This window comes from Mobula birostris, chromosome 19 (genome assembly GCF_030028105.1).
Source record: "Mobula birostris isolate sMobBir1 chromosome 19, sMobBir1.hap1, whole genome shotgun sequence".
Classification (NCBI taxonomy): domain Eukaryota; kingdom Metazoa; phylum Chordata; class Chondrichthyes; order Myliobatiformes; family Myliobatidae; genus Mobula; species Mobula birostris.
Genome location: NC_092388.1, coordinates 43,066,324 through 43,091,733, shown reverse-complemented (window position 1 = coordinate 43,091,733; position 25,410 = coordinate 43,066,324). Strand labels below are relative to the sequence as shown.

The 25,410-nt window shown below is 39.6% G+C and overlaps 1 protein-coding gene across 6 annotated transcripts in view; it reads left to right on the top strand.

Annotated features, from left to right (window-relative positions):
* Nucleotides 1–25,410, top strand: part of LOC140212554 (catenin delta-2-like) — a 579,924-nt gene that overhangs the window by 376,517 nt on the left and 177,997 nt on the right. For 4 of the 6 annotated variants that reach the window (XM_072283519.1, XM_072283517.1, XM_072283515.1 and 1 more), the window contains exons 9-10: nt 4,419–4,538; nt 23,305–23,437. In XM_072283519.1, the coding sequence (XP_072139620.1) occupies nt 4,419–4,538; nt 23,305–23,437 (253 nt within the window). The remainder of the gene's footprint in view (nt 1–4,418; nt 4,539–23,304; nt 23,438–25,410) is intronic. The other 2 variants (XM_072283520.1, XM_072283516.1) reach the window with 1 other exon arrangement.

The following is a 25,410-nucleotide window of genomic DNA, read 5'->3' as shown; positions in this document are numbered from 1 at the left end:
AAGTGTGCACAAAGGTAGAGCTCAGATCTTCCAAAAGCTGGAGATGTCCACGTACTCATGGCGCCAACTCCTATTCACCGATCTCCAATAGAACTTTCCATCTTGGACTCCATCAAATCGCATATTCCGGTCGGATTGAGTCCTACCATCGGTTCTCTCGATCTTCTTCTCTCTCCATCTCCCCCTGTAAACGACCTTGACTCATTTGGTGTCCATCACAAAACCCCTCCACCCAGCTTTCTCTGGAACGTTCTCCCAATTCCGCCGTCCTGATTGGCTGACCCAACATTCGTAAACTGAACATTGCAACCCCCTTATCTTTAACGGTAACCCAAACACTATCAGCAGAACACACTACTTCTACAGAAAACCATTAAATGAAATATCCCACAGCATTAGCAGTAAAAACTTAACCAGGACATTACACTATTATTCTGGAGCAATAAGGGACTGCAAGCACTGGAATATGAAGCAAGAACCTAAAGTCTGGAAGAACTGGGGTAGCATCTGTAGTAGTGAAGGGATGGTTGACCTGAAACACTGACTACCTTTGTTTACACAGATGCTGTTTGACCAGCTGAGTACTTCCAGCGGTTTATTTTTGCCTATTTATGATATGCTTTGCCATGTTTTCACTCATAACTTTCCAGACAATGATAGGTTGTCAGCCTAACTAACAAAAGAAAGCAGTAGTACTCTTTATGTCTTCGTAGTGACAGCACAGCATCTTTCTGCCCATCAAGCCATCTTTGACCCTCAACCACACATTTACATTAATCCTACGTTAATACAATTTTGTTTTATTCTCCGCACATTCTTATCATTTCATCCCAGACTCGGTCACTCAGCTCACTAGAGATAGCTTACTGCAGCCAATGAACCTACCAACCTAGCATCTTTGGGATGTGGGACGAAACCCACAGAGTCATGGGAAGAATGTGCAGACTCCATCCAAACAGCACTGAGATCAGGAATATGTCTGGGTTCTTGGCTCTGCTACTCTACTATCCAGTATTCCTTACGACTAAAGAACTAACTTTATACTGTAGTCACTGTCTTCATGGGGGGAAATGCAACCAGGAGTTTACACTCTAGAATAATACAGTGCTATGAATGTAAACCACCCAAAACCACTTCACGGAAGCAAAATCCAACATGAGTAACACTGAGCCCAAAAGAAGAGACATCAGGACTGGGTCCTAGGAGGATCTTCTAAGCAGCAGAGAAAGGCAGGGAGACCTAATTTGGATTACAGCACCATGTTTTCTGTCTTAAGTTAACAGTAAATTATTTTTCCAATAATTTAGGGCATGTAACTGTTGTTCTTTGTCACATAGAGACATTGATAAAATAACCATTGAATGTATTAACAACTCTTTAGCCCCGGTTCCTTTACACGCACACGAGGAACCTGGCATCATCGATTGTGTATCTCATTCTGTCTCTTTACCTTCGTGCAGGATTGTTTTCAGTGTCGATAAGTGGATGAAATAAATAGATTCCTCAGAAAGTGTGATTGAAATAATTTTGCCACTGCCATATTTATATTGAAAGGTGTTGATCAAACAGTGCTGTCTTCCATTTAGCTAAATAAAATGGAAAGGCACAGTCAAATGCAAGTTTTGGTAGAATTACTTCAAACAAATCTTCATGGTAACCCTTTTAAACCAAAGCTACGTCCTTTCTATATGTTGCAAATAACAAATGATCTATATAATGTGTTCAAACCTTAAAATTTTGTTGTGTAGATGTTGTATAGTTAGTGTTGGCAGTAAAAGGGTAATTGGGGCTTTAAGAATATAGCATAGTTAGTTCAGAGTTAAATAATTGACCTCTCTAGTTTGTAGCTTGGTAAACCAGACTTCAGGTGCTCTAGAGTGAACGGTAATGTTGTGCAAGCTCTCAGTAGATATGTTTGTTCAGTTTTTCAACATAAGGTTACCTAAAGTATTCAAATTTTGTTGTAATGTTGCTCAGTAATGGTCAGTTACATTACACCAAGGTCATTAGAAATTGTGTCAAATTTTGTCAGTCGTCTTCTCCTCAGTGGTTTCATACCCCTTAATACACCTGGGTAACTATTGACTTTTAATCTCAGGTTAAGAACTTAAGCATTTCTTCACGTTAGAATGATGCTTTTCGCAAGTTTCGTCTATTTCTTGCTGGTCTTCCAAATATTGCTGATACCTAGAGCTCAGTCCTTTGCATCAAAAAATTTGGATGTAAAGTATTTTTCTCATATCCTTTCTGTTAAGTTTTCCTGAAGCATGAGTGGAAGTTATAAATGTGACTGAAATTTTAAAGCTATAGAGGGCTATGTGCCAAGCACAAATACAATATCCACAAAGCAATCCAACGTTTCTTCCAACACAACCTTTTTATCCGACATACCTGACACATTGTTTTATTTGCAACATGAAACACAGTACATTTCACCTTTATTTGTGAGACCATATTTAATAGCTGACCTTATCTGTACTCCAACCAAATGTTGTGTTCAGTACTGATGAACTGCTGGAGGTCTTACCTTTTGGATGAGATTTTAAATTTAGTTCTCTGTTTGCCCTCTCATTTAACCATGAAAAATCCTATGGAATGTGTTGTCCAGGCCAATAATTTATCCCTGAACTTGCTTTACCAACAGCAGATAATCTGATAAATTTCATATTATCTCTGGCATCCTTGGCTGCTGTATTTTCTGCATTGCAGCACCAACATTCACAAAAGAGGCTGTTTACTGGCAAGTCAGTTTTATTTTTCTTAATTAAAGTTTTATAGTTTTGTTCGACATTTCTTAAAATCTCAGGGTCTCATCTGTAAGCATTACACTTTTTAACAATTTCACCTGCCTGCAACCATCATTTTTACAAACTTTCAGTCATAAAAATTGGACATGAATGTATAATTTGCTGATTAATGGAAGTTGATTACTTGGGAGGTTGCTTTTAAGGTAATATGCTCTTTGGCCATTATGGGTACTCTTTTTTTTTTGTTTTACTGTGTTTTCTTTCCCCCACTGCTTGTCTTTGCCTTACCAAGTAATATAATACTTAAGAAGAAATGACATTTTGTGGCACAAAGTCGAGGAAATCTGCAGATGCTGGAAAGCCAAGCAACACACACAAAATGCTGGAGGAACTCAGCAGGCCATACAGCATCTATGGGAAAGAGTAAACAGTCGACGTTTCAGGCTGAGACCCGTCATCAGGACAGACAAAGGGTCACAATGAAGGATCTTGGCCCAGGGCGTCAACTGTTTACTCCTTTCTATAGAAGCCTTCTGGCCTGCTGAGTTCCTCCAGCATTTTGTGTGTGTTGCTGGCATATTGTGGCACGAGGTTGTGTCATCGCCTTGAAGCTGCTAACAGACTTTGCAGTTGGAACCCTTTTCCTCATCCTGTTTTGGCCCAACTCCTATGAAAGCTACAGACCACAAGTACAGATAGGGATACGATAGGAAACCCCACAAAAATAAAATGGACCAGTCTTTTGTTTAGTCATCAGAGAGGAGACAACTTCTTAAACCAGTGGTTGCTGGGTATACATTGGTCAGGGTGCATAAAGTAAAGGGCAGTGGGCAGGGGTAGTGTTAGGGGCATGGGGTTGATATTATATAACAGAGGTGCAGGTATAGCAGCTTTGTAAATGTTACGAGGCAGTTTTATTCAGTCCAAAACGTCTTTCAGAATTTTCAAGCAAAATTGACTTCAGGAAATCTTCACAAATAGCTAACCAGAGAAGAATTTCCTGCTCAATAGTAGCACAGAATTAAGGGAGTCCTAGTGAAATGAGCAACTTCAGAACCTCCAGACAATTCAATAAAACAACCTCTATTGGAACGTACTGCTGTTGTTAGGCTTGGAGCCACTTCTGTGTTAGTGCTTTTCTTATAAATTCCTATATCCTCATTCATAAAGAAGCTACTAGCATAAAGTTATGTCACAATTTACATTTCTCTACATCGCCACCTCCATCTCTGCCACCATAGAATGGCATACCAAAATAATTAAGTTAATTGGCAGGTTTACATTGGTGGTTTCAGTTAAAACTGGGATGCAGGAATTCAGAACAAAAAACGTAAAATGAAAACAGCATGTGCCTTTAAAATGGGAACAGATGGTCTTGTCCAGTTATAAACTGGGTTACTAGCACTTAAAAGAATACAGCAGTTATAAGTGGCAACAAAGGGAACAAATCTGGTCTTGGCTTTAAAAGACTGTAATTGATTTGAAACCTGTCTCAGCTTTTCTGAAGTCTTTTTGGAAGAGATTCTTTCTGGTGTGATAAATGCCAAGGCAGGAAAGAGCATGGCTATTGGGGGATGGTCCGTGCTCAGATGCCCTGCTTGATAACTGATGAAGTGAAGGTGCTGCTGTATGACCTGGGTGTGAGGAGGGTTGCTCTGTTTGCCACTCCAGAGTTCAGCAAAGCAGCATACCCTGCAGGAAGTGGCGGTCAGGCCCAACCCAGCGTGCTGTACCTGAAACACCTGGGAACAGATGTGGGAGAAGATGGCACACATTAAGGAAGCTCCCAAGGTAAGCCTTCCCAATTTACCTGGTTAATGGCCCTTTTTGTATACGACAACGTATTGCCAGGTAGCCTATTGCAAATCCCCTGCTAGCCAAGTCACATCCTCACATCTCCTTGCAATGCTTTTAGTGTTGACTGTGCATGTCTGTAGCACTACATTAAGCTGCAATTTATAATTGGAAAGTTTTGGCATGCTCACAACTTGTAATGTTAAAGGCATTTTAACTAAGTTGGCTGCATCATTAATGGCGCTTGATAGCCCCCACTTTGGGTTGCAGTCACAGTATATGTGACATTGTTTGATCTAAGGAAGCTAAAGGCAAGCTCAGAAATCCTAATACATTATTGCCTGTATGTGTACTGCTGTATAGCTGTGGCAAATTAAATGCATACGTACAAATAAACGTAGACAGTTCTGTGCCAAACGTAAGTTGAGCCGATATTGTGACATCGATCACGTTTCTATCACACATTTAGGTTCACATTTCACACAGCACAGAATTGTGTACCTCTAACTAACTAGCATAAAAGCACCAGCAGATTTTTGAATGCAGTGAGCACAAAGAGGTAGCAGAACTGAATGGGAGTGAGTGTAAGTATCACAGAAGAAGAAGAGATAGTGCACGAGGCATTAACAATGTCACACAAGGAGCTTTTGATTAGTAAGGAACAAAGAGTCAGTATTAGACTGACAAAAGGATGAATAATATCACCTTGCAGTATCCCAATTACTTGTAAGTGCCAGTTAGTTTAAATAAAGCATCTACTGTTATTTTGAAAATAAAGAGGGGACTCTTGCCATCCAGAATTGCAGTTGTTTGTCTCTAACATCTCAGACTGAGCCTTGGAATTGAGAATGACAGCAGTTGGTTCCAATAAGATATAGCTCTGTTATATTGAAAAATACAAGCGTCACAGTACAGTAACAGGCAGTGTGACATTATTACGGCTCGGAGTGTCAGTGTTCAGTTCCAGTATCCAGTGTAAGCAAGTTTGTACGTTCCTCCCTGTGTGCGTGTGGGTTTCTCCCACATCCCACAGTCCAAAGACAAACCAGTTAGTAAGTTAATTGATCATTGTAAGTTGCCTGATGATAAGGCTAGGATTGAATCAATGGACGGCAAGGCTCAAAGGACAAGAAGGGCCTGTTCTGTGCTGTATCTCTAAATAAAATAGATAAGATAATGTTCAGTGCCTTACATGTGCTAGTTGGGAAACTGAATGAGCTTAGAAAAGTTCACTAAGTTGGTAACCTTTAACTTGCCAACCCACTGACTTCAGTAGGATCCACTTAAGATAGTTTTTTTTTGAAGGATTCACTCTGTCAAATGGTGTGAAGAAACCTGACACTAATGATGCAGACTCGTGAGTTTTCCAAATTCTCTTCAGATTTGACAGCCCGAACACGGTTGAGGTTGGAAGCGTCAATGACAAGGTTGATGCAGTTGTAGGTTGTCACATTGAGAGGTTAGGAGCAGTCTTATGAAGATGATAGTTTTGGGGAATAAAAGATGTTGAAGGGATACATAAAGGGAAAAAGAATTAGATAAATATTTGAAGCAGATGATGGAAGAGAGCAGAGTATATTGGTCTTTTGAGAGCTTTCACCAATAATATCTTTGTGTGCTATAAATCTCTTGAGCTTTGCCATCCATTCCCTGCTGATTGCCAGTGCTGCTCTCGTACACTGACAGGGAGCATGCAGTAGATTATAAACTCTTTCGAGCTGGTGCTTACCCTGCATCTTACGCTGGGCATATCTTTATGGCAGCATGTGTAATGGTGAGGAGGGCTGATTTTTCGACGATTGCTTAGTACTCTACATTTGTATTTAATGTGCTCTCTTTGGATATTTAGATTGCGGCGTGTGTACTTTTTTGAACATCATCTTGTGAACATTATGGTTGTGAACAACCATACTCCCGATTGTTAGTGCACCATGGCTTCAAAATGCACTGTCTGAGGATGCACAACACTAACCCATGCAAGCTTCTGAGTCAGGAATTATAAAACCTGTAATTTCTGCCACCTAAAAGGGCAAACATAGAAAGCACAGGGGTCCCTGCACCTCATACACCCTTCTAATTTGGGCATATAATTACTGCTGCTTTGGTACACCCAAGACCAAATCCAGAAATACGCAGCTGCTCAAGCAGAAATGTACCTGACCATAACATTCTTGAAGAAACTTAAGGATAGGCAATGATCAGTGGCCTGGTTAACTGATGCCAACATCCTAAGAAAAGAAATTCCTGGTCAACGCAGAATGAAAATCATGATGGCCATATACATCAGCCAGAATAAATCATCTGCCCATTGATGTAGCTATCTTCATAGTTCCATCAGACCAGTGAACTATGCCTTCATTGGATAGGAGGCCAATTGTCTAGCAGCTCTGCAGAAGGGTCTTGGCCCAAAATGTCGACTGTACCTTTGTCCATCGATGCTGCCTGGCCTGCTGCGTTCCTCCAGCATTTTGTGTGTGTGTTGCTTGATTTCCAGCATTTGCAGATTTTCTCTTGTTTGTATTTAGTGACAAGGATAATGTTTGGTCTTATTTTTTGCAGGCGAATTTGTGCTTATACATTATTTAAAATCCAGTGCATTCCTAATTAGATTTTTTTTAAGGTTCTCTTATAGATTGGTAGATTTCAGCCATAGCGTGATAACTTGAGGTAATTTTGGGTTTGTTTCTTTGCAATGTAACAACATAGTCTTGGCTGACACTTCAATGCAATGCCAAAGTGTTTGGGTGGAAACATTCACTTTAAGATCAGGCATTGAACAAAGAACCCATCAGCGCTCTCAGAGGGCATTAATGTTTTATGGCACAGCACAAATTCGGATTCAGATTTATTTATCACACTTATCAAAACAGACAGTGAAATGTTCCATTTGCTCTGACAACCAACACTACATAGGGATATGCTGGGAATAGTCTGCAAATGTTACCACTCATTTCAGTGCTAACATTGCAAAGATGAGAAAGGACTTTTACTGGCCTCATTCCTGGTATTTATCCCTCATCCAAAAGATTGCTGGGTAATTACAACTTTATTTTCTATGATTTCTTCCTTTATTCAAACTGGTTTCCAAGCTTCATATATGATTTTAAAAAAAGTCTGCAAAAGCATATAAGTACTTCATTAGCTCTGAGCTTAGAAAGGTGTGTGTGTTGGCGTGGGTAGAGGTTCGGGGAGGTGTTAATGAATAGCAAGATTGTAAAGGGCCAATTTGTTAAGGCAGATGGTCTCTCTGTGTAAATGGATAATTCACCTGTAACATTCGATCTCATGATCTTCATAGGAAGTATTACAACAACATCGATTGCTTTGCATTTACTTTAGTCCTCTTCTATTGTAAATTAAAAATGGAAGGATTAATCCAGCACATGCATGCAACTAGGAACTAAAATAATATTTTACAGAAAACTCCAAACTTCTTGGTGCTTCCGTGGAGAACCCGATACTTTTCACAGTGAAGTGTTCAGGAGATATGTTAACAGATGTTTTCTCTGTCCAAATTAAAAAGCATTATAGCATCAACAAATCACACCATAAAATAAAGTCTGCACAATGTAACTAAAACATACGGTACAAGATTATCCTAATCACTCAAGTTCATCGTTATGTATTCTTGAAGATTATTTGGACAACTAAAATGAGTTACTGTAGATAATTATCAGATGCTTAATCGTCTGTGGCCAATTAGCTTCACCAGGAATGTATGAGATGTCAAATAATTGTTTAATAGAGGCTGCTGCAGATCTTTTCCCATAAGAGATGTTTAATCCCAGAGTTTTTGTAGGTTACCAAGGATGTTAATTTGAAATTGCTTTTCCAATTGCTAGATAAGAATCAATTAACTGCTTAAAAGGGTGCATCTGAAAGAAGGTCACCACAAGGTAACACTATTTTTTTCATTATCTGGTTATCAGTTTTAAAAATATATTGTTTAATATATTTCAAATTTAGTGTCCTTTCCATACTTTTCACTCTCTTGCAATGTCTTCAATTCTTCAAATATAGTCTCATTTGTAATGTAGACAAATATAGCAGCCTCTTGGTGTCGAGCAAGGTCCCACAAAAAGTAACATCATAACTAGATTATCTGTTTAACTCATATTGGCCAGAAATCTTGTAGAACTTGTGTGCTGTTTGACAAACTATGCCGAATAATCACTTGCCTCTACCTGAGAGGAAAAGCATTACTGCATCCAAAAAACATGTTTACAGCCTCTATCGTCTTTTGCCTCACATCTTTGTAAATAAAGGAGCACGAGTGGGATGATCCCAGATTAGAGGCAAAAGGGAGCAAGTGATGAATTTCTGTCTGGTGTCTTCCTGTACAATTGAGAACTCTGAAGCATTTAGCTTGACACAACTCTGAAGTTCTGTTGATTTATTTTTGTGACCATGGTGTTCGCAAGACCAGCATTTACAGCCTAGCCCTAATTCAGAACATAATGCTACGATATCTTGTTGCAGGCTTCTGGTGAGGGTACTTCCATAGCAGTTTTGGACAGAGGTTTGTAGGATTCAGACCCAACAATGATGAAGCCTAGCAATAATATTTCCAAGTCAGGGTTGTGTGTGACTTGTAGGGGATCTGAAGATGGTAGTGTTCCCCTGCTCTTGTTGTCCTTGTTCTTTTTGGTAGTGGAGGGTTTGGGAGGTGCTGATGGAGTAGTTGAGGTGAGTAACTGCAGTGCATTTTGTCGAAGAGACACATTGTAGCTACTGAGTTACTGGTCGAAGCAGTGAACATTTGGAAAAGTTGACAGTGTGCCAGTCAAGCAGACTCCTTCATCCACGGTGACAAGCGTTGTTGCTGCAGCATTCATCCAGGCAAGTGCCAGAACAAAATTCTCTCAAAAATCTGAGCTTTGCATGGATGAGCACAATATAATTTGACTAAATTGTCCATACTTTTCTCTTGTACATAAAAAAGGTTTTTTTTCCACCAGAAATAAGTGATTCCTGCTGCTGTTACTTGACTACTTCAAGATTCAAGTTCAAAACAAATTTATTAACAAAGTACATATATATCACCATATACAACCCTGAGATTCATTTTCTTGTAGGCATACTCAATAAATCCATAGTAGAATAATAACCATTATAGTATCAATAAAAGACTGCATCAACTTGGCTGCTCAACTAGTGTGCAAAAGATAATAAACTCTGCAAATACAAAAGGAAAGAACTCATAATAATAATACATAAATAAGCAATAAATATCAAAAACATGAGATGAATAGTTCTTGAAAGTGAGTTTCATGGGTTGTGGGAACATTTCAAGTGATGGAGCAAGTGAAATTGATTGAAGTTATTCTGTTTGTTTCAAGAGCATGATGGTTGAGAGATAATAACTGTTACTGAACCTGGTGGTGTGAGTCCTGAGGCTCCTGTATCTTCCTGATAGCAGCAGCATGTCCTGGGTGGTGTTTGGCCCTGATAATGGATGCTGCTTTCTTGTGACAATGCTTCATGTAGATGTGCTCAATGGTGGGGAGGGCATTACCCATGATGGACTGGGCCATATCCATGACTTTTTGTTGGATTTTCTGTTCAAGGACATTAGTGTTTCCATAACAGGCTGTGATGCAGCCAGTCAATATACTTACTCTTCACCACACTTCTATCAAAGTTTGTCAGAGTTTTAGATGTCATTCCAAATCTTTGCAAATTCCTAAGGAACTTCACTGTGATTAATGTCACTTGGCTGATGTGTCAAAGTATTTGTGGTGAGAAGTTCATTCCTGCTGTTTGTACTAAATGCATAATACAAAAGCAGAGATTAAAATGTAATGATTGCATGTTATACTTTGTATCCATAATTAATTGCATTAAATTCAGTGGAACTATTCAGAAGAAAAAGCTGTTGTCACAATTTAGTTCATTTAGTGCTACTGAACGGGTAAGTTTAAAGTAAATATTTGAAAAAGAGATAAAAGATTGGCTTTATTTGTCGCATGTACATCAAAACAATGAAACATACAGTGAGGTGTGTCATTTCATTAACAACCCACACATTCTGAGGATGCGCTGGGGAGGCCGTATGTGTTGCTATGTTTCTGCCGCCAACATGGCATGACCATGTGTTTGGGGAACATACAAACTCCTTGCGGGCAGGAATTGAATATCTGGCTCTGTAAAATGTTACACTAACCACTATGCTATCCTGTGCCACCCCTGTGCTCTGAATTGTTAAGATAGAAAATCTCACAAAGAATGAGGGGATTATTGGTGAAATTTTCCATTAACCTTCCGGATCACTGATTTTGATTTACAACATTGCCTGTCTGTATCAGAAAATAATAGATCATAAAACAGTAAAACTCCTTTAATCTGGTGCACTGGGAACTTTGGTAGTGCCAGACTAGCATCTTTTCAAGACCATTAGATGCCTATTTATATGCCAATACATTTTAATTCACTGTTTTTACATGCTACTCTATAGAATAATTAATTTTCTAGTTTAAAGGAGTGTGGGAATAAAGTCTCAGTAAATTTCATGGGAATGTGGAAAACAGAGCAAGGTGTGTTTCTAGGAAATGTGGGAAACAAGACCAGGGGAGTTGCAAGGGGCCGGAGCCCTGATGTGTGAAAAGAGCCCAGAAACCGAGACCATGGAGAGCAGAGTTAACTTCCATGTTGTCTTCTGCTAAAGAGAGTTTCTTCAGCCAGTTTATTTAGGCATGTGCAGATTGCCCATATCAATTCATACACAATTAAGCAATTTTATCAGCATTGTCAAGATGAGAAAAGAAAATAATTATGCCTGAACTTGTTTCATAAAGACTGATACTATTAGAAATATACACATAAAAGTTGGTAAGGGAAAAATACAAATTCTTTAATTTTTACTGTTATGGATAAATAATCTTTGCCTTTACATAATAGCCAGCAAATCATTAAAAAAAAGATTGAAATAATTAAGTTATATTGACCGCACAGCAAGGTGTCATTGTCTAGAAACTAGAAAACCTATAGCACAATACTGGCCCTTCGGCTCACAATGCCATGCCTAACATGTACTTACTTTAGAAATTACCTAGGATTACCCATAGCTCTCTTGTTTTTCTAAGCTCCATGTACCTATCCAGGAGTCTCTTAAAATACCCTATCACGTCCACCTCTACCACCATAGCTGGCACCCCATTCCATGCACTCACCACACTCTGGATAAAAAACTTACCCCTGACATCTCCTCTGTAGCTACTTCCAAGCACCTTAAAACTGTGCCCTCTTGTGTTAGCCATTTCAACTCTGGGAAAAAGCCTCTGACTATCCACACGATCAATACCTGTCATCATCTTATACACCTCTATCAGGTCACCTCTCATCCTCTGTCGCTCCAAGGAGAAAAGGCCTAGTTCACTCCGCCTATTCTCATAAGGCATGGTCCCCAATCCAGACAACATCCTTGTAAAACTCCTCTGCACCCTTTCTATAGTTTCCACATCCTTCCTGTAGTGAGGTGACCAGAATTGAGCACAATACTCCAAGTGGGGTCTGACCAGGGTCTAGACTTGCATTACATCAAATACAGATGATGAAATTAAAGTGTTTAAGACAATTAAAACACTGAAGAGGTAGAAAGAAATTATATTCTCTGATTGTGGAGCTTGAGACTTGGTTGCCTGCCTAACTTTAAAATTAGAGTGGAACTGTTAGGAACGACATTTGGTAGAAGGCTGGGGGAAATCTATGATTCTGTTCCTCAGAAAAATATTGTATTTAGAAAGAAAGAGAAAATTTTAAATGGAGGTTGATAGATTCTTGCAACTCAGGGTCACTGAAACAAGTCCAGTTGAGGAAACAAGTTTTGGATCACCGTGAATTCAGGGGTTTGAATGTCTTGCTTCAGAGCCTCTTGCTTAGTTAAGGCATTATACTTTTTATGTGAATTGGAACTCCAGAATAAACACATGGGACCACAGCTCAGGCCTATCAACCAACAGACAGTTCTCAAAACACAGGAGAGGAATGTAGGGACAAAATGCTGCTAACTGCGTTAAGCCATTACATGATACTTATTGGATATTTTTTATGCCTTCACTTATAATGCACAGCCCAAAAGCTGGTGCTATTGTGCCTTTCAAATAAATACTTGAAAGTGGAAAAAATGGGAACTCTAGGGAAAGTGCAAGCCACTATGTATAATTGGATTAATCTTTCAAAATGCCCAGACAGACTTGGCAAACTGAATGGCCTCTATATATTATGGTTATCTAGAGCTCGAATTGAATTAGAGAAAAGGCTATTCCTGCTCTACTGTGACCAAGATTTAGCCCTCTCACAGAAATTAAAAGAAAAATATGTATATTGACCAGGCAAATTCAATAACATCTGACATTCCAAAGCATATTGCAAGCAATGAGGCAGTTTTAATGAAGTGATGAACTTGTTGAAATATTGAAAATGAGGCAGCCTGTTGCTCACAGTAAGGTCCCATAGGCAGTGTAATGAATTAATAGTCGGTCATGTTTTGATTGGTTGAGTATAATGTCGACTCGGATGACGTTAGCAGAGTTTTGGTGGTTGTGGGTTGTGGTTACTCTTCTTTTAAATAGGGTTTGAGATCTTTTTAAGGGAGAGGAATTTATTCTTGGTTTAATATTGCTTCCAAAAGACAATTTAGCACATCCTCTGGCCATGGAGCACCTACCATTGGTGCTGAATTGAGAATGGCAGATTAGATTTTGTGTTTTTGTGTTCTGAAATGGGCCGGCATTTGACTGCAAGGCAAAATTGTACCATTGAATCTTGGCCAGCAATGTGACTTTTGCTTGGGAATCTTTTTTTTTGATCTCAGTATATATACTACAGACTCGGAGAGGAGTACCTGGATATGTATCCTGCCATCTGTTCTCCAAACTATTGAATCCACTTTCTGACCCCCCCTTTAATGTTAAATCAGCAAAACTGCCACCAGTTCATATAATTCTTGAACTGTGATTTATCCCATAGAACTAGCTGAAATTATCCAAATTCTGTTCCTAAGACTTGCTTGTCTATTACAGGTTTCAATCTCAAAGTGAAGTTATTTGTTTTCACATTTCTTCTTGCATTTTGCATACTGAAATACTCGAGCCTCGTATTTTATATGTGAAAGAATGAATAAAGTGTCCTGTAATGTAATATAGGGCTGGTTGTACTTAATCAAGGAAGAGGAAAATAAACAGTTTGCATGTTTATGGTTACATCCTATAAATCAGCACAAGTAATCACATTTTGGTGAAATAATAGGCCAAAGGGATCAGAACAGTCAGACGTTTGAAGACAGATGACTATTAATATAAACCCCATGCTGATGCATCCTTCATAAAGTAATCTTTGTGAAATTAGTCCCTTGTGTAAGTCTGTGAAGTATACTTGATCTCCATCTAATACTTACTTTGCCTCATCAACTCCGTTGCAATTGTTAAAAAAATTTTTTTAAGTTATGTGTTGTTGCCATGACCTGAAACAAAGTGATTAATTAGCTTGAATTTATGTGCTATTGTATCTCATTATATAATTGCTGGAATATGATAATTGGTGACCAGCAGTTGGTTCAGGCACCTACACTATGTAAAGCACTTGTCTGAATTGAATTGAATGTGTGAGCCTTGTAATTATTCACCAAGTTTTGCCTTGACTCGAGGACTGTGTTAATTGTTCAGGGTAAGATGCATAGCCATCCTGACAGTTGCAATGAGTTTGGCTAACTCGGCTCTCCTCAGTATCTATTGCCGAGTTGTGGCTTTACTGTTGGGGCCTCAACTGTTCAAGAATATCCAAAAAAATAGAGTCCATTTGGACTCTATTATAATAACGTTAACAGCAAATATCATGACATGATATTTTTATTGGTGCACTTATGATTTTTTTTATTTTAATCATTTAGATTTTGTTGACCAAGGAACTGGAGGCAGGAAATCATATACGTGGTCCAAATGGAATTGTACCCATTCTTGTACACAATATTTGCAGAATGTATCCATCTGGTGGTGATTGTGTTATATATTCCTTGTGATGTAGTCTCACTGCCTTTTTAATGGTGCAGTCGTTGAGATTTTCATAGGTGTGTTGATGCGGCAGATGCCCAGTTTCTGTATTATTCTGCAGGTCTAACAGATGTATAGAGACTTCAAATGATGAGTTTTGTCTGTTTTGTTTCCTGTCCCTGGCTTTTTAGTCATTAATTGCTCCTTTTTATTCAATGGTTAGCTTTAGCATAGTGATAACACGTACTCAATTCATGATTCAGAAGCTTGTGGATTCAATCCCCAGAGATTTAACCACAAAATAAAAGTTGCTTTTTATGTGATTTTGTTATGTGGTTGTCGGAGAAAATACTTCTACCCAGCTCAGAGCATTTGCTTTTGGTTTTGTCTGTGTGTTAACTTTTATTTTATATTTTAATTACAGTGAGAAAATCACTTTCATGTGTGAATGGCAGAGTATTGGGGAAGTGGTGTAAAACAGAGAAACCTAGGGGCACTGGTGCATGGCTCCTTGAAAGTGGTAGACATGGTGGTGAAAAAAGCATATGAAGTGCTTGCCTTCATCAGTTGGGATACTGAGTATACGATATTTTACAGCTGTACAAGATTCCAATTTCTATGTAGATTTATTATTAAAGTACATACGTGTCACCATATACAACCTTGAGATTAATTTTCTTGCAGGAAATCACTGTAAATACAAGAAACAAAACAGAATCAATGAAATACCACACTTAACAGGAGAAGTAGACAACTAACGTGCAAAGAACAACACAATATGCAAATACAAAAAGAAAGAGAAAAAAATAAATTAATAATAATAATAAAATAATAAGCAATAAATACTCCCGAGAACATGAGATGAACCATAGAACCATAGAACACTACGTGGGAACAAATCAGTGATGGAGTGAGTTAAGTTGAATGAAACTATCCCCTCTGGTTCAAGAACCTGATGACTGAAGTGAAATAGCTGTTCCGAACCTGGTCCTGAGGCTCCTGTGCCAACATTCTGATAGCAGCAGCAAGAAGAGAGCAGGACCTGGATGGTGGGCATCCTTGTTGTGCTGTTTTCTTGCATCAGCCTCTGTGTAGATATGCCCAATGATGAAGATGGCTTTACCTGTAATGGACTGAAGTGTCCACTGCATTTTGAAGGCTTTTCCATACAAGCGCATTGGTACTTCCATATCAAGCTGTGATGCAACCAGGCGATATACTCTCCACCACACCTATACAGGTGTGGTGCGTGGCCAAGCGGTTAAGGCATTGGACTAGTGATCTGAAGGTCATGAGTTCAAGCCCCAGCCGAGGCAGCGTGTTGTGTTCTTGAGCAAGGCATTTAACCACACACTGCTCCAGTCCACCCAGCTGCAAATGGTGGGGGCTAACCTCGCCATAGACTGGCGTCCTATCCAAGGGGAAGTCTCGTCCTCTCAGTCGCTTCATGCCATGGAAACCTGCATAAGCACTGGCCTGATGAGCCTATAAGGCTCGGGACAGACTAACACTTATACAGAAGTTTGTCAAGGTTTCAGTCGACATGCCAAAACTTGGCAAACTTTTAAGAAAGCAGAGGCACTGCTGTTCTTCCTTCCTAATGACACTTGTGTGCTGAACCCAGGACAGATCCTTTGAAATTATAAGACCATAAGACAAAGGAGCAGAAGTCGGCCATTCGGCCCATCGAGACTGCTCCACCATTTTATCATGAGCTGATCCATTCTCCCATTTAGTCCCACTCCTCCGCCTTCTCACCATAACCTTTGATGCCCTGGCTGCTCAGATACATATCAATTTCTGCCTTAAATACACCCAATGACTTGGCCTCCACTGCTGCTTGTGGCAACAAAGTCCATAGATTCACCATCCTCTGACTAAAAAAGTTTCTTCGCATTTCTGTTCTGAATGGGTGCCCTTCAATCCTTAAGTCATGCCCTCTCGTACTAGACTCCACCCATGATGGGAAACAACTTTGCCACATTTACTCTGTCCATGCCTTTTAACATTCGAAATGTTTCTATGAGGTCTCCCCTCGTTCTTCCAAACTCCAAGGAATACAGTCCAAGAGCGGACAAACGTTCCTCATATGTTAACCCTCTCATTCCCGGAATCATTCTAGTGAATCTTCTCTGTACCGTCTCCAACGTCAGCACATCCTTTCTTAAATAAGGAGACCAAAATTGCCCACAGTACTCCAAGTGAGGTCTCAACATCACATCCCTGCTCCTATGCTCTATTCCTCTAGAAATGAATGCCAACATTGCATAACACTGAGGAATTTAAAGTTGCTGAACTTCTCCTACTCTGATCCTCCAATGAGGACTCACTCATTGACTTCCAGTTTCCTCCCAATGAACTCAATAGTCATCTCCTTGGTCTCGCTGTCATTGAGTGAGAGGTTGTCATCGTGGCATCACTCAGCCAGATTTTCAATCTCCCTCCTATATGCTGATTCATCACCACATTTGATTTGGCCAGTGACATTAGCAATCTTGAATATGGTGTCACAGTCATAAGTGAAAAGCGAGCTGATGGTGAGACCACATGTGAAATATTGTGCGAAATTCTGGTCACTATGCAAAGAGTGCAGAAGAGAGACATGAGGTAGGAGACATTTGATAGACTGGGATTGTTTTCCCTGGTGCTAGAAGGCTGAGGGATGAACTTTTAGAGGTTCATGGAATTACGCATTGATGGGCTAGAAAGTCACAGCCTTTTTCTCAGGGGAGTCTAAGAACAGAGGGTATAGTTTTAAAGTGGGTTGAGAATGACTTAAAGGGGAACTGAGGAGTGGTATGTGGAATGAGCTGCCAGAGGAAGTGGTAGAGGTGGGTGCAATTGTGATGTTTAAAAGATATGTAAACAGGTACATAGATTGGAAAGGATTAGAGCATTATGGGATTAGTTCAACTTGGTACCTTGATTGGCATGGACAAATTGGGCCAAAGTGTATGTTTCTGTGCTGCATAACTCTGTGAATCTATAATCTGGAGCAGCATTTTATTAGGGTGATTTTGGAGATGACATTAGTTGGGTGAGCTATTAAACCAAGATGTTGTCTGTGTTCTCAGGTGAATGATAAAGACCCCAGTGCAGGACTAACCTTATTAAGGGGAAAAACGTATGTGATCATTTTCTCATTGTTGTTTGTAGGTATTTGACCTCTTCTATATTACAGCAATAATCACTATGGTTGAAGATGTATTTAAGTTGCCATGGGCATCCTGACATTGCTTGAGCTGAAATATAAATTTTTAAAAAATTAGCCCAATGGAAATGTGACAACTGAGTTTCCAGATAGATGTTGCAACAATTCCATGAGTTGTGAATGTTGTAAAGGAGGATCATGAAATGTCCAGATTTGTACAGTGGATATATTGTGTGTAGTATGCTGTTTTAGCATCATTTGCACTGTTTGGTGATAGTTAATCTTTTAAGTTACTCAGATGCTTCTGGAGATTGTTGGTTCTGTCCAACTCAGTTCCATTCTCATGGTTGGTCTCTGTTACCCTTTGTCTAATCCTAGCCAACCCTTCACTGAATATTTCACTTTGTACTTTGACTCAGTTTATGCCATGCAGTCTGGTCTCAATGAACATAATTTCCAGGTCTCCATCAAACCAGTGACTGAATCAAGACACAGGCACAGACTCCCCTTGAGTGCGGCTGGCCACTTGACCTTGTCTCTTGCATTCCACATTGCTCCTGGTGTATTCCCTCCAGCCCTGATAGGCCAGTCTTGTTGGCCAAAACTATCCTGAAGCTAACTGGTAAGGGAGTGAGTGGAAGCAGGACCCCAAATGACAAGATGATAAATCAGAACACCCTACTCTGATAAGCTTTAAAATTTGACAAAGCCGTATCTCCAACTTTTGCCAACTGTTACATTTGTCAATGTATATCAAATGTCCTCACCATTCTGAAATATTTAACAACTATGATTGCAAGTTTTATTATTTTCTTTTGAAAAAAAGAAGTAAAATCACTAAATAATTCTAAACATTGTAAAAGGAAGCACAGGATTTTGTTCTGCAAGGGTGGGACTTCCACATTAATTAATTATACTTTATAATTAATTGTCACCAAACAATTGATACTAGAACGTACAATCATCACAGCGATATTTGATTCTGCGCTTCCCACTCCCTGGTGTACAAATTGATAGTAAATATTAAAAATTTAAATTATAAATCATAAATAGAAAATGGAAAGTAAGGTAGTGCAAAAAAAACGAGAGGCAGGTCCGGATATTTGGAGGGTACGGCCCAGATCCAGGTCAGGATCCGTTCAGCAGTCTTATCACAGTTGGAAAGAAGCTGTTCCCAAATCTGGCCATACGAGTCTTCAAGCTCCTGAGCCTTCTCCTGAAGGGAAGACGGACGAAAAGTGTGTTGGCTGGGTGGGTCGTCCTTGATTATCCTGGCAACACTGCTCCAACAGCATGCGGTATTAGCAGTATTTGTATGGCCAATTGCCAGCATTGTCATGTAGAATGATAACAAAATCTGGGCCATTGTGTTTTCTGCAATTTATACAATTTTAAAATCTATACTTCATACATTTTTGTACCTCAAGCATTTATTTTGCTGTGAGGAAGTTATAGATCCTCATTATTTCCAAGAGTAGAGAATGGTTTGAAACACTGGGGGTTCACAGGCTTTCTAAGGTCCTGTAGTCAATGTAAGCATATAACTAAGATATATTAGTTGGTGCAGGAAAAATCAAATTCACAAATAAAATGGTAGACTTTGTGGACTCGTTTTTGGAGGACTCTGCAGTCCATGTACCTTGGGTTTCTGGCTACCCTTTTTTGCTATTAGCACAATCTGATTGAGCCACTTCGGCATGGAACTGTCTCTGCGGCTGTGGTCTGCAGTGCTAAACTGAAGTGACTCAGTGGCTGTCATTCCTGGACCGTTTCAGGCTCTCTGCGGTTTGATGTTTAATATTCTGCAGGTTATTTGCTTGGTTTTTTTTGCTGTTTGTGTGATATCTTCTTTTGTTTGTCAGGTGTTTGATGTTTTGTTTAAATGGATTCCAGTGTGTATCTTTGTTTCACAGCTTCCTGTGGGAGGGCAAATCTCAGGGTTGTATACTATATGCATACTTTGTTAATAAATGTACCTTGAAACTTTGAAATTAGAGGAATGGGATATCAAAATTGATATTTGTGAATTATTTTCAATTTTGTAGATTTGGACATCATCTAGACCACTCTTGCTGGTTAAAGGAATCACGCCTAGCAAGGGTACAATGGCTTGGGGGAATTCATCAGAATGTTACCAGGGTTTAAAAGCTTGTACTATGGGATTTAATGTTCTTAAGGCTAAGGTTAAGCAAATAGATGAAAAGGCAGGTGGAATCTCATGCTGAAAAATGACAACAAAAATTTAGTAGGAAAAGAGAAAAATTTTTTAAATAGTTGGAGATTGAGAAGTGCTTATGTTCAGCAGGATTTGGAAATTCTTGTACACAATCACTGAAATAAAATGTGCAGAAATAACAAGCAATTACAAAGACAAATAGTATGTTGATCTTTACTTCGGGGAGGGGATTGAGTGCAAGACTAAGGACATCTTACTCCAGTCATATTACGGTCCTAGTGTGAGACCACATTTGAAATATTGTGGTCAAGTCTACTCTTACTACGTAAGAAAAGATATATATACTGCAAAGGAAAAATAAATGGAGTACAGTAGATTAATTCATGAAGTGCAAATACCTTGTGATACAAGGATAATTTGAATAGACTGTGCTATGTGCTAATACTCATTTAGAAGAATCAGAGGTTTTTTTTTAAATTCATTAGAGGCTTGACAAGGTATGTGTGAGCATGACACTTCCTCTAGCTGGGATGTCTATAAACAGTTGCAAGAGTTTCAGAATAAGGAGTTAGGCATTTAGTGCAGAGAAGAGAAAATATATATTCAAGTAAGTAAAAATCAAAAAAATACCGTGGATCATAAACACAAGAAATTCTGCAAATGCTGGATGTCCAAAGCAACACACACAAGATGTTGGAGGAACTCAGCAGGTCCATGGAAATGAAGAAACAGTCCACGTTTGGGGCCTGCACCCTTCTTCAGGACTAGAAAGGAAGGGGAAGATGCCAGAATAAAAAGGTGGGGGGAAGAGGAAGGAGGATAGCAGGAAGGTGAATGGTGAAGCCAGGAAAAGCGGAAAGTGGTGGTTGGGGGGGGGAGCAGATAAAGGGTTGGAAAGGAAGGAATCTGATAGGGGAGGAGAGTGAACCACAGGAGAAAGGGAAGGAGGAGGAACACCAGGGAGAGTGATAGGCAATTGAGTAAGAGGCCAGAGTGGAAAATAGAAGAAAAGGGAGAGGGGAAGAATCAAGTATCTATACCGGATGGAGAAATTGATATTCATGCCTTCAGTTTAGAGGCTATCCAGACAGAATATAAGGTGTTGCTCCTTCACCCTGAGGGTGGCCTCATTGTGGCACAAGAGGAGGCCATGGACCGACACGTCAGAACAGGAAGGGGAGTTGGAATTAAAATGTTCTGCTTTTGATGGAGGGAGCAGAGGCGCTCAATGAAGCGGTGCCCCAATTTACGACGGGTCTCACCAATGTAGAGGAGGACACTTTGGGAGCACCAGACACAATAGGCGACCCCAGCAGATTCGTAGGTGAAGTGTTGCCTCACCTGGAAGGATTGTTTGGGGCGTTGATGGAGGTGAGGGCGGAGGTGAATAGGCAGGTGGAGCTCTTTGGCTGCTTGCAGGGTTAAATACCGATGTGGGAGGGATGACTTGGTCACTTCAGCAGACCAAGATTCTCTGAGCTGAAACATCTCTCGTTCTCTTACCACTGATGGTGGCCTGAATGACTATCTGTTTTACAAATCTTTACATTTTTTTGTGTGTGTGAGAGAAATTTCTTCATCTAGAAGACTGTGAATAATTGGAATTCAGAGCCCAACAAAACTGTGGAGGTTCACTTGCTAAGTAATAGTCAAGACACAGATGAAGACATAGCTCTTTTGGCAATGAGGGAATTATGAGTGCAGGAGCCAAGCATCTCTTCTCTATCAGCATTGTATTCTTTTGTGCACATTTATTATGGTAACTACTCACATGAGTGGATGGCGGGTGTGGTAAGAGCAAAGGGAATAAGTTACATATTCGTGCATTGTGGTGGTTTGCAGCAGGGAGCTGACGGATGTCATTTCAATTACACTTACATTTGGGTACACTTAGGTTTCATTGCTTCAAGATTGTATGTTTGCTAATTGCTCATAAAGGATCAAGTGCGTATCTTCGACTTTTGGAGCAATCATTATTGCAGCTGAGGGCATGTCATACAAGTATAACAAATCCGTGGGGGTCGCCAGCCGCAGCAATTTGGTTTGGTTAGAATTGGCTGCTATAATGGGATTGGTTGGGAAAGTGATGCTGAGTTAAGATTAGCCATGGTGTTGCTCAAGGTTGGAGGCAGGTGTGGTGCCAAATGGCCAGCTTTTGCTTCAACTTAGTTTCCTTATGACTTGTGTTTTTTTACATATTGGAAGTAATTGATTAGATTGACAAGGGGATTTATTTTCTGATAATGGGTCGAGAGGAGGGTCATTGTTTAAACTCTTTTACACAAATGGTAGTAGAATTGCAACCCACACTCTCACAGGAAACAGCAGTTGTTTGCTCAGTTATTAACTTCAGGTCTGTGATTTGTAAATAGGACCATTATGGAGCGAATTTAAATTGGTAGAGTTGGGATATAATATCAGTGAATGAAGGAAATTGCTTGAGGGTCTGAATATCTTACTGCAGTACCAATATTGCTGTTAATTCATTTTCATTTCTTCATTTCTTTGGCTGATGTGTGTTTATCTACAGGTATGTTGTCCCTCTCATTGCATTTCAAACCACTTTTAATAGGTATCTCTACTGCCCTCACAGTGCAGATATGTGCAGTGAGTGAAACAACTTCCCAAATATCACCTGAGATGGAAGCATCCTTCAGGGCATTTAATGAGACCTTACTTGTGTAACTGCAGAAAGTTAAGTAAAATATGTATTAAATTCAGTACAGAATCGTTGTGCATCCGAATATACTAATACTGTATTATTCTCACAGTCACTGTTAATTAAGGTAATACACACATCTAACACTCCTTAACTATGCTGTGTAAAGAAGAGTAAACTCATCGTACGACAATAAATGATAAACTTGTGCTTCCTTCAAAATACATCTAATAAATGTTTACCGATATTAACAAAACTTAAGACTCACAGATATTGCTGTTTCAAGGGCAGATAGAGAGGATGGAGATAGATGTCTTTCCACTGTGTGCTTCAAAATTAAATTCAAATTACCCGTGCAGGTAATGCTATAAAACACAGCTTACATACAGAAAGTGATATTCATACAAAACAAACTGCATACAAAGTGAACTGTACCTCTGGAGGCCGGAACATTATGTGCTGTTGGATCTTGAGAGTACAAAAATTTATCATCTCCAGGGAGATTTCATGGACAGGTTTAATCATGATATAGTTCATTGACAGGATTTAAGTGTCTTTAATGAAGTCTAATTCGTGTATGGTGAGATATGTAATGCCCATATCAGAGTTCACTTCCAGCATCTAAAAAACAAGCAAACATGCAGAATAATATAGAATGCATTTATTTAAGGTGGCTGTGCAGTGTTCAGAAAATATTGCATGCCTTACTGCATAAGTTAGATCTAGAATAATGCAGAATCATTTTAATGGAAGTGTTACATACATTTTTCACAATATGTGGATGTTTACAGGGAGTTTGGCTGGCGGGATCCTGAGCTGCCAGAGGTCATTCAGATGTTGCAACATCAGTTCCCTTCAGTGCAATCCAATGCAGCAGCCTACCTCCAGCACCTGTGCTTCGGAGACAATAAGATCAAGGCAGAGGTGAGTACCCAATGGAATTAATCGTTACATTAAGTGAATAATCTCAAGAGTTGCACTGTTTGACCTGCCATTCCCAGCTGTGGAGAAACTTTTTCCGCATTTGGTGAAAACCTCAATGCTTTTCCAGCACAAGTGGTGGGATTGAAATCCTATTAAAACATCCACGCATGTGACAGTGATTCTGTCAGTCTCTTATCAGCTTCAAAAATGATTATTATTAATGCTGGAGTAAGCAGAAGGTGATATTTGCTAATTATAGCTTTAACTGCTGTTTATTCAGTTTATCATTATATAAGGAGGTGGAAACAAACAAGATGTGTTCATATACTAGCCACATTGCAACTTTATCTGTCTGTCAGCAGTTGCCAGTGAGAGGAGATGGTTTGGATTATTGGTGTGGTTCTCAGTACTGTATGTGTCCCACTGTGCTATGGGGATGATGTCAATGTCTCAGTAACAAAGTGGAAGCACATAGTAACTTAACGCGCAACTTTGTTTATGCCAATTTAGTCAAAAGCAAAGGTGTGTTTCTGCCCTTGTGTTTTCAGGAGCGAATAGCTCCCAATGTTTATGAAGTAATGTCTGGACTTGTACAGTGATGGGGATGGCATTTTCAACATAGTTTTTTGTAATGCCTGCAGTTGTGGAATCCAACACAGAAACAAACCCTTCATCCCACCTAGTCAGTCCTACGCTAATACCGCATTTATTCCTCCCACCTTTCCATCAATTTACCGTACCTCAGATTCTATCACATACGCTAGGGGCCATTTACAGTGGCTGATTCACCCGGCAACCTGCACATCACTGGGATTTGGGAGGAAATTGGCACACCCAGGGGAAATCCATTTGTCACAGCGAATGTGCAAGCAGAAGAGATCAGGTTGAACACAGGCTGCTTTAACAGCTTTACAGTTGTGCCACTGTGCTGCTTCACTCTGCCACATATATTGTGTTACTTGGTGCTCCTTATCAACACATTTACTTCTGAACCAGGATGTGCACGGTTAACTCTCATTGTAGAGGCTTGAATGCTGAGACATTACTTTGGTATTGAGGGAGTGCAGTTGGAGGTGTGTATTAGAGGTGAGATGTTAAATTGCACGTAAGATGTTTAATTGAGATTTACGTAATCCACAGGTGTCTCCCATGCCACCATTCAAAGATGAACAAGGCTGCCTCTGTTCTGGCCAGCATTTATCTGACAACCACAGTCGTGGTGCAGACCTTTTCATAATCGCACAGTTGTGTGAGAGAACTTGCGATGCACAAATTAGCAACACACTTTTTACCTCATGACATTGACGTGATGTTCGGGAAAATGCTGCAGTTTTATTTCATTGTTTATTTACAGAGTAGCCTCTCAGGTTTTAAAGGGGAGGTTTAACCCAGTGGAGCTTAAATCCAAGAAGTGTCTGCTGCATTTGGATTTTTTATGTGTCTTGGAAATTGTAATATTGTTAAACTGTCCCAGCATTTATGAAACCAAAACCTGAACATCCAAAAGAACCATCTGCTTTTTAGTCTGGCTTTCCACATTTTAACCTATGTATTTATAGTATATAGAATGTCAGACTTATTCAGCAACAGAACTGAATCATATTGGTCAAGTTAATTGAACGTAAGAAGCTGTTCAAAGCAATCGATCCAATGTTTAACTGGGTTGCATTGCCACCTAGTCAGAGGTTCTATAGAGGATCAATGACTTTCTTTAGCGCACGTACCAGCAAGGAATTCTGTCTTCTCATTCTGTCCTCCACTTGTCACGGAGTCCACAGCATTGCATAGTTAGTCAAGGGGACCAACTGCACCTCAATTGAATGGAAGTACTGAAGTTGTACTATATACAACTTCAAGATTTGTCTCCTTACAGGCAGTCACCAAAAAAGAAACCCAATAGAACCGATTAAAAAAGACCGTCAAACACAATGTACAAAAATAAAGAATAAATTGTGCAAACAATAAAAAGTAAG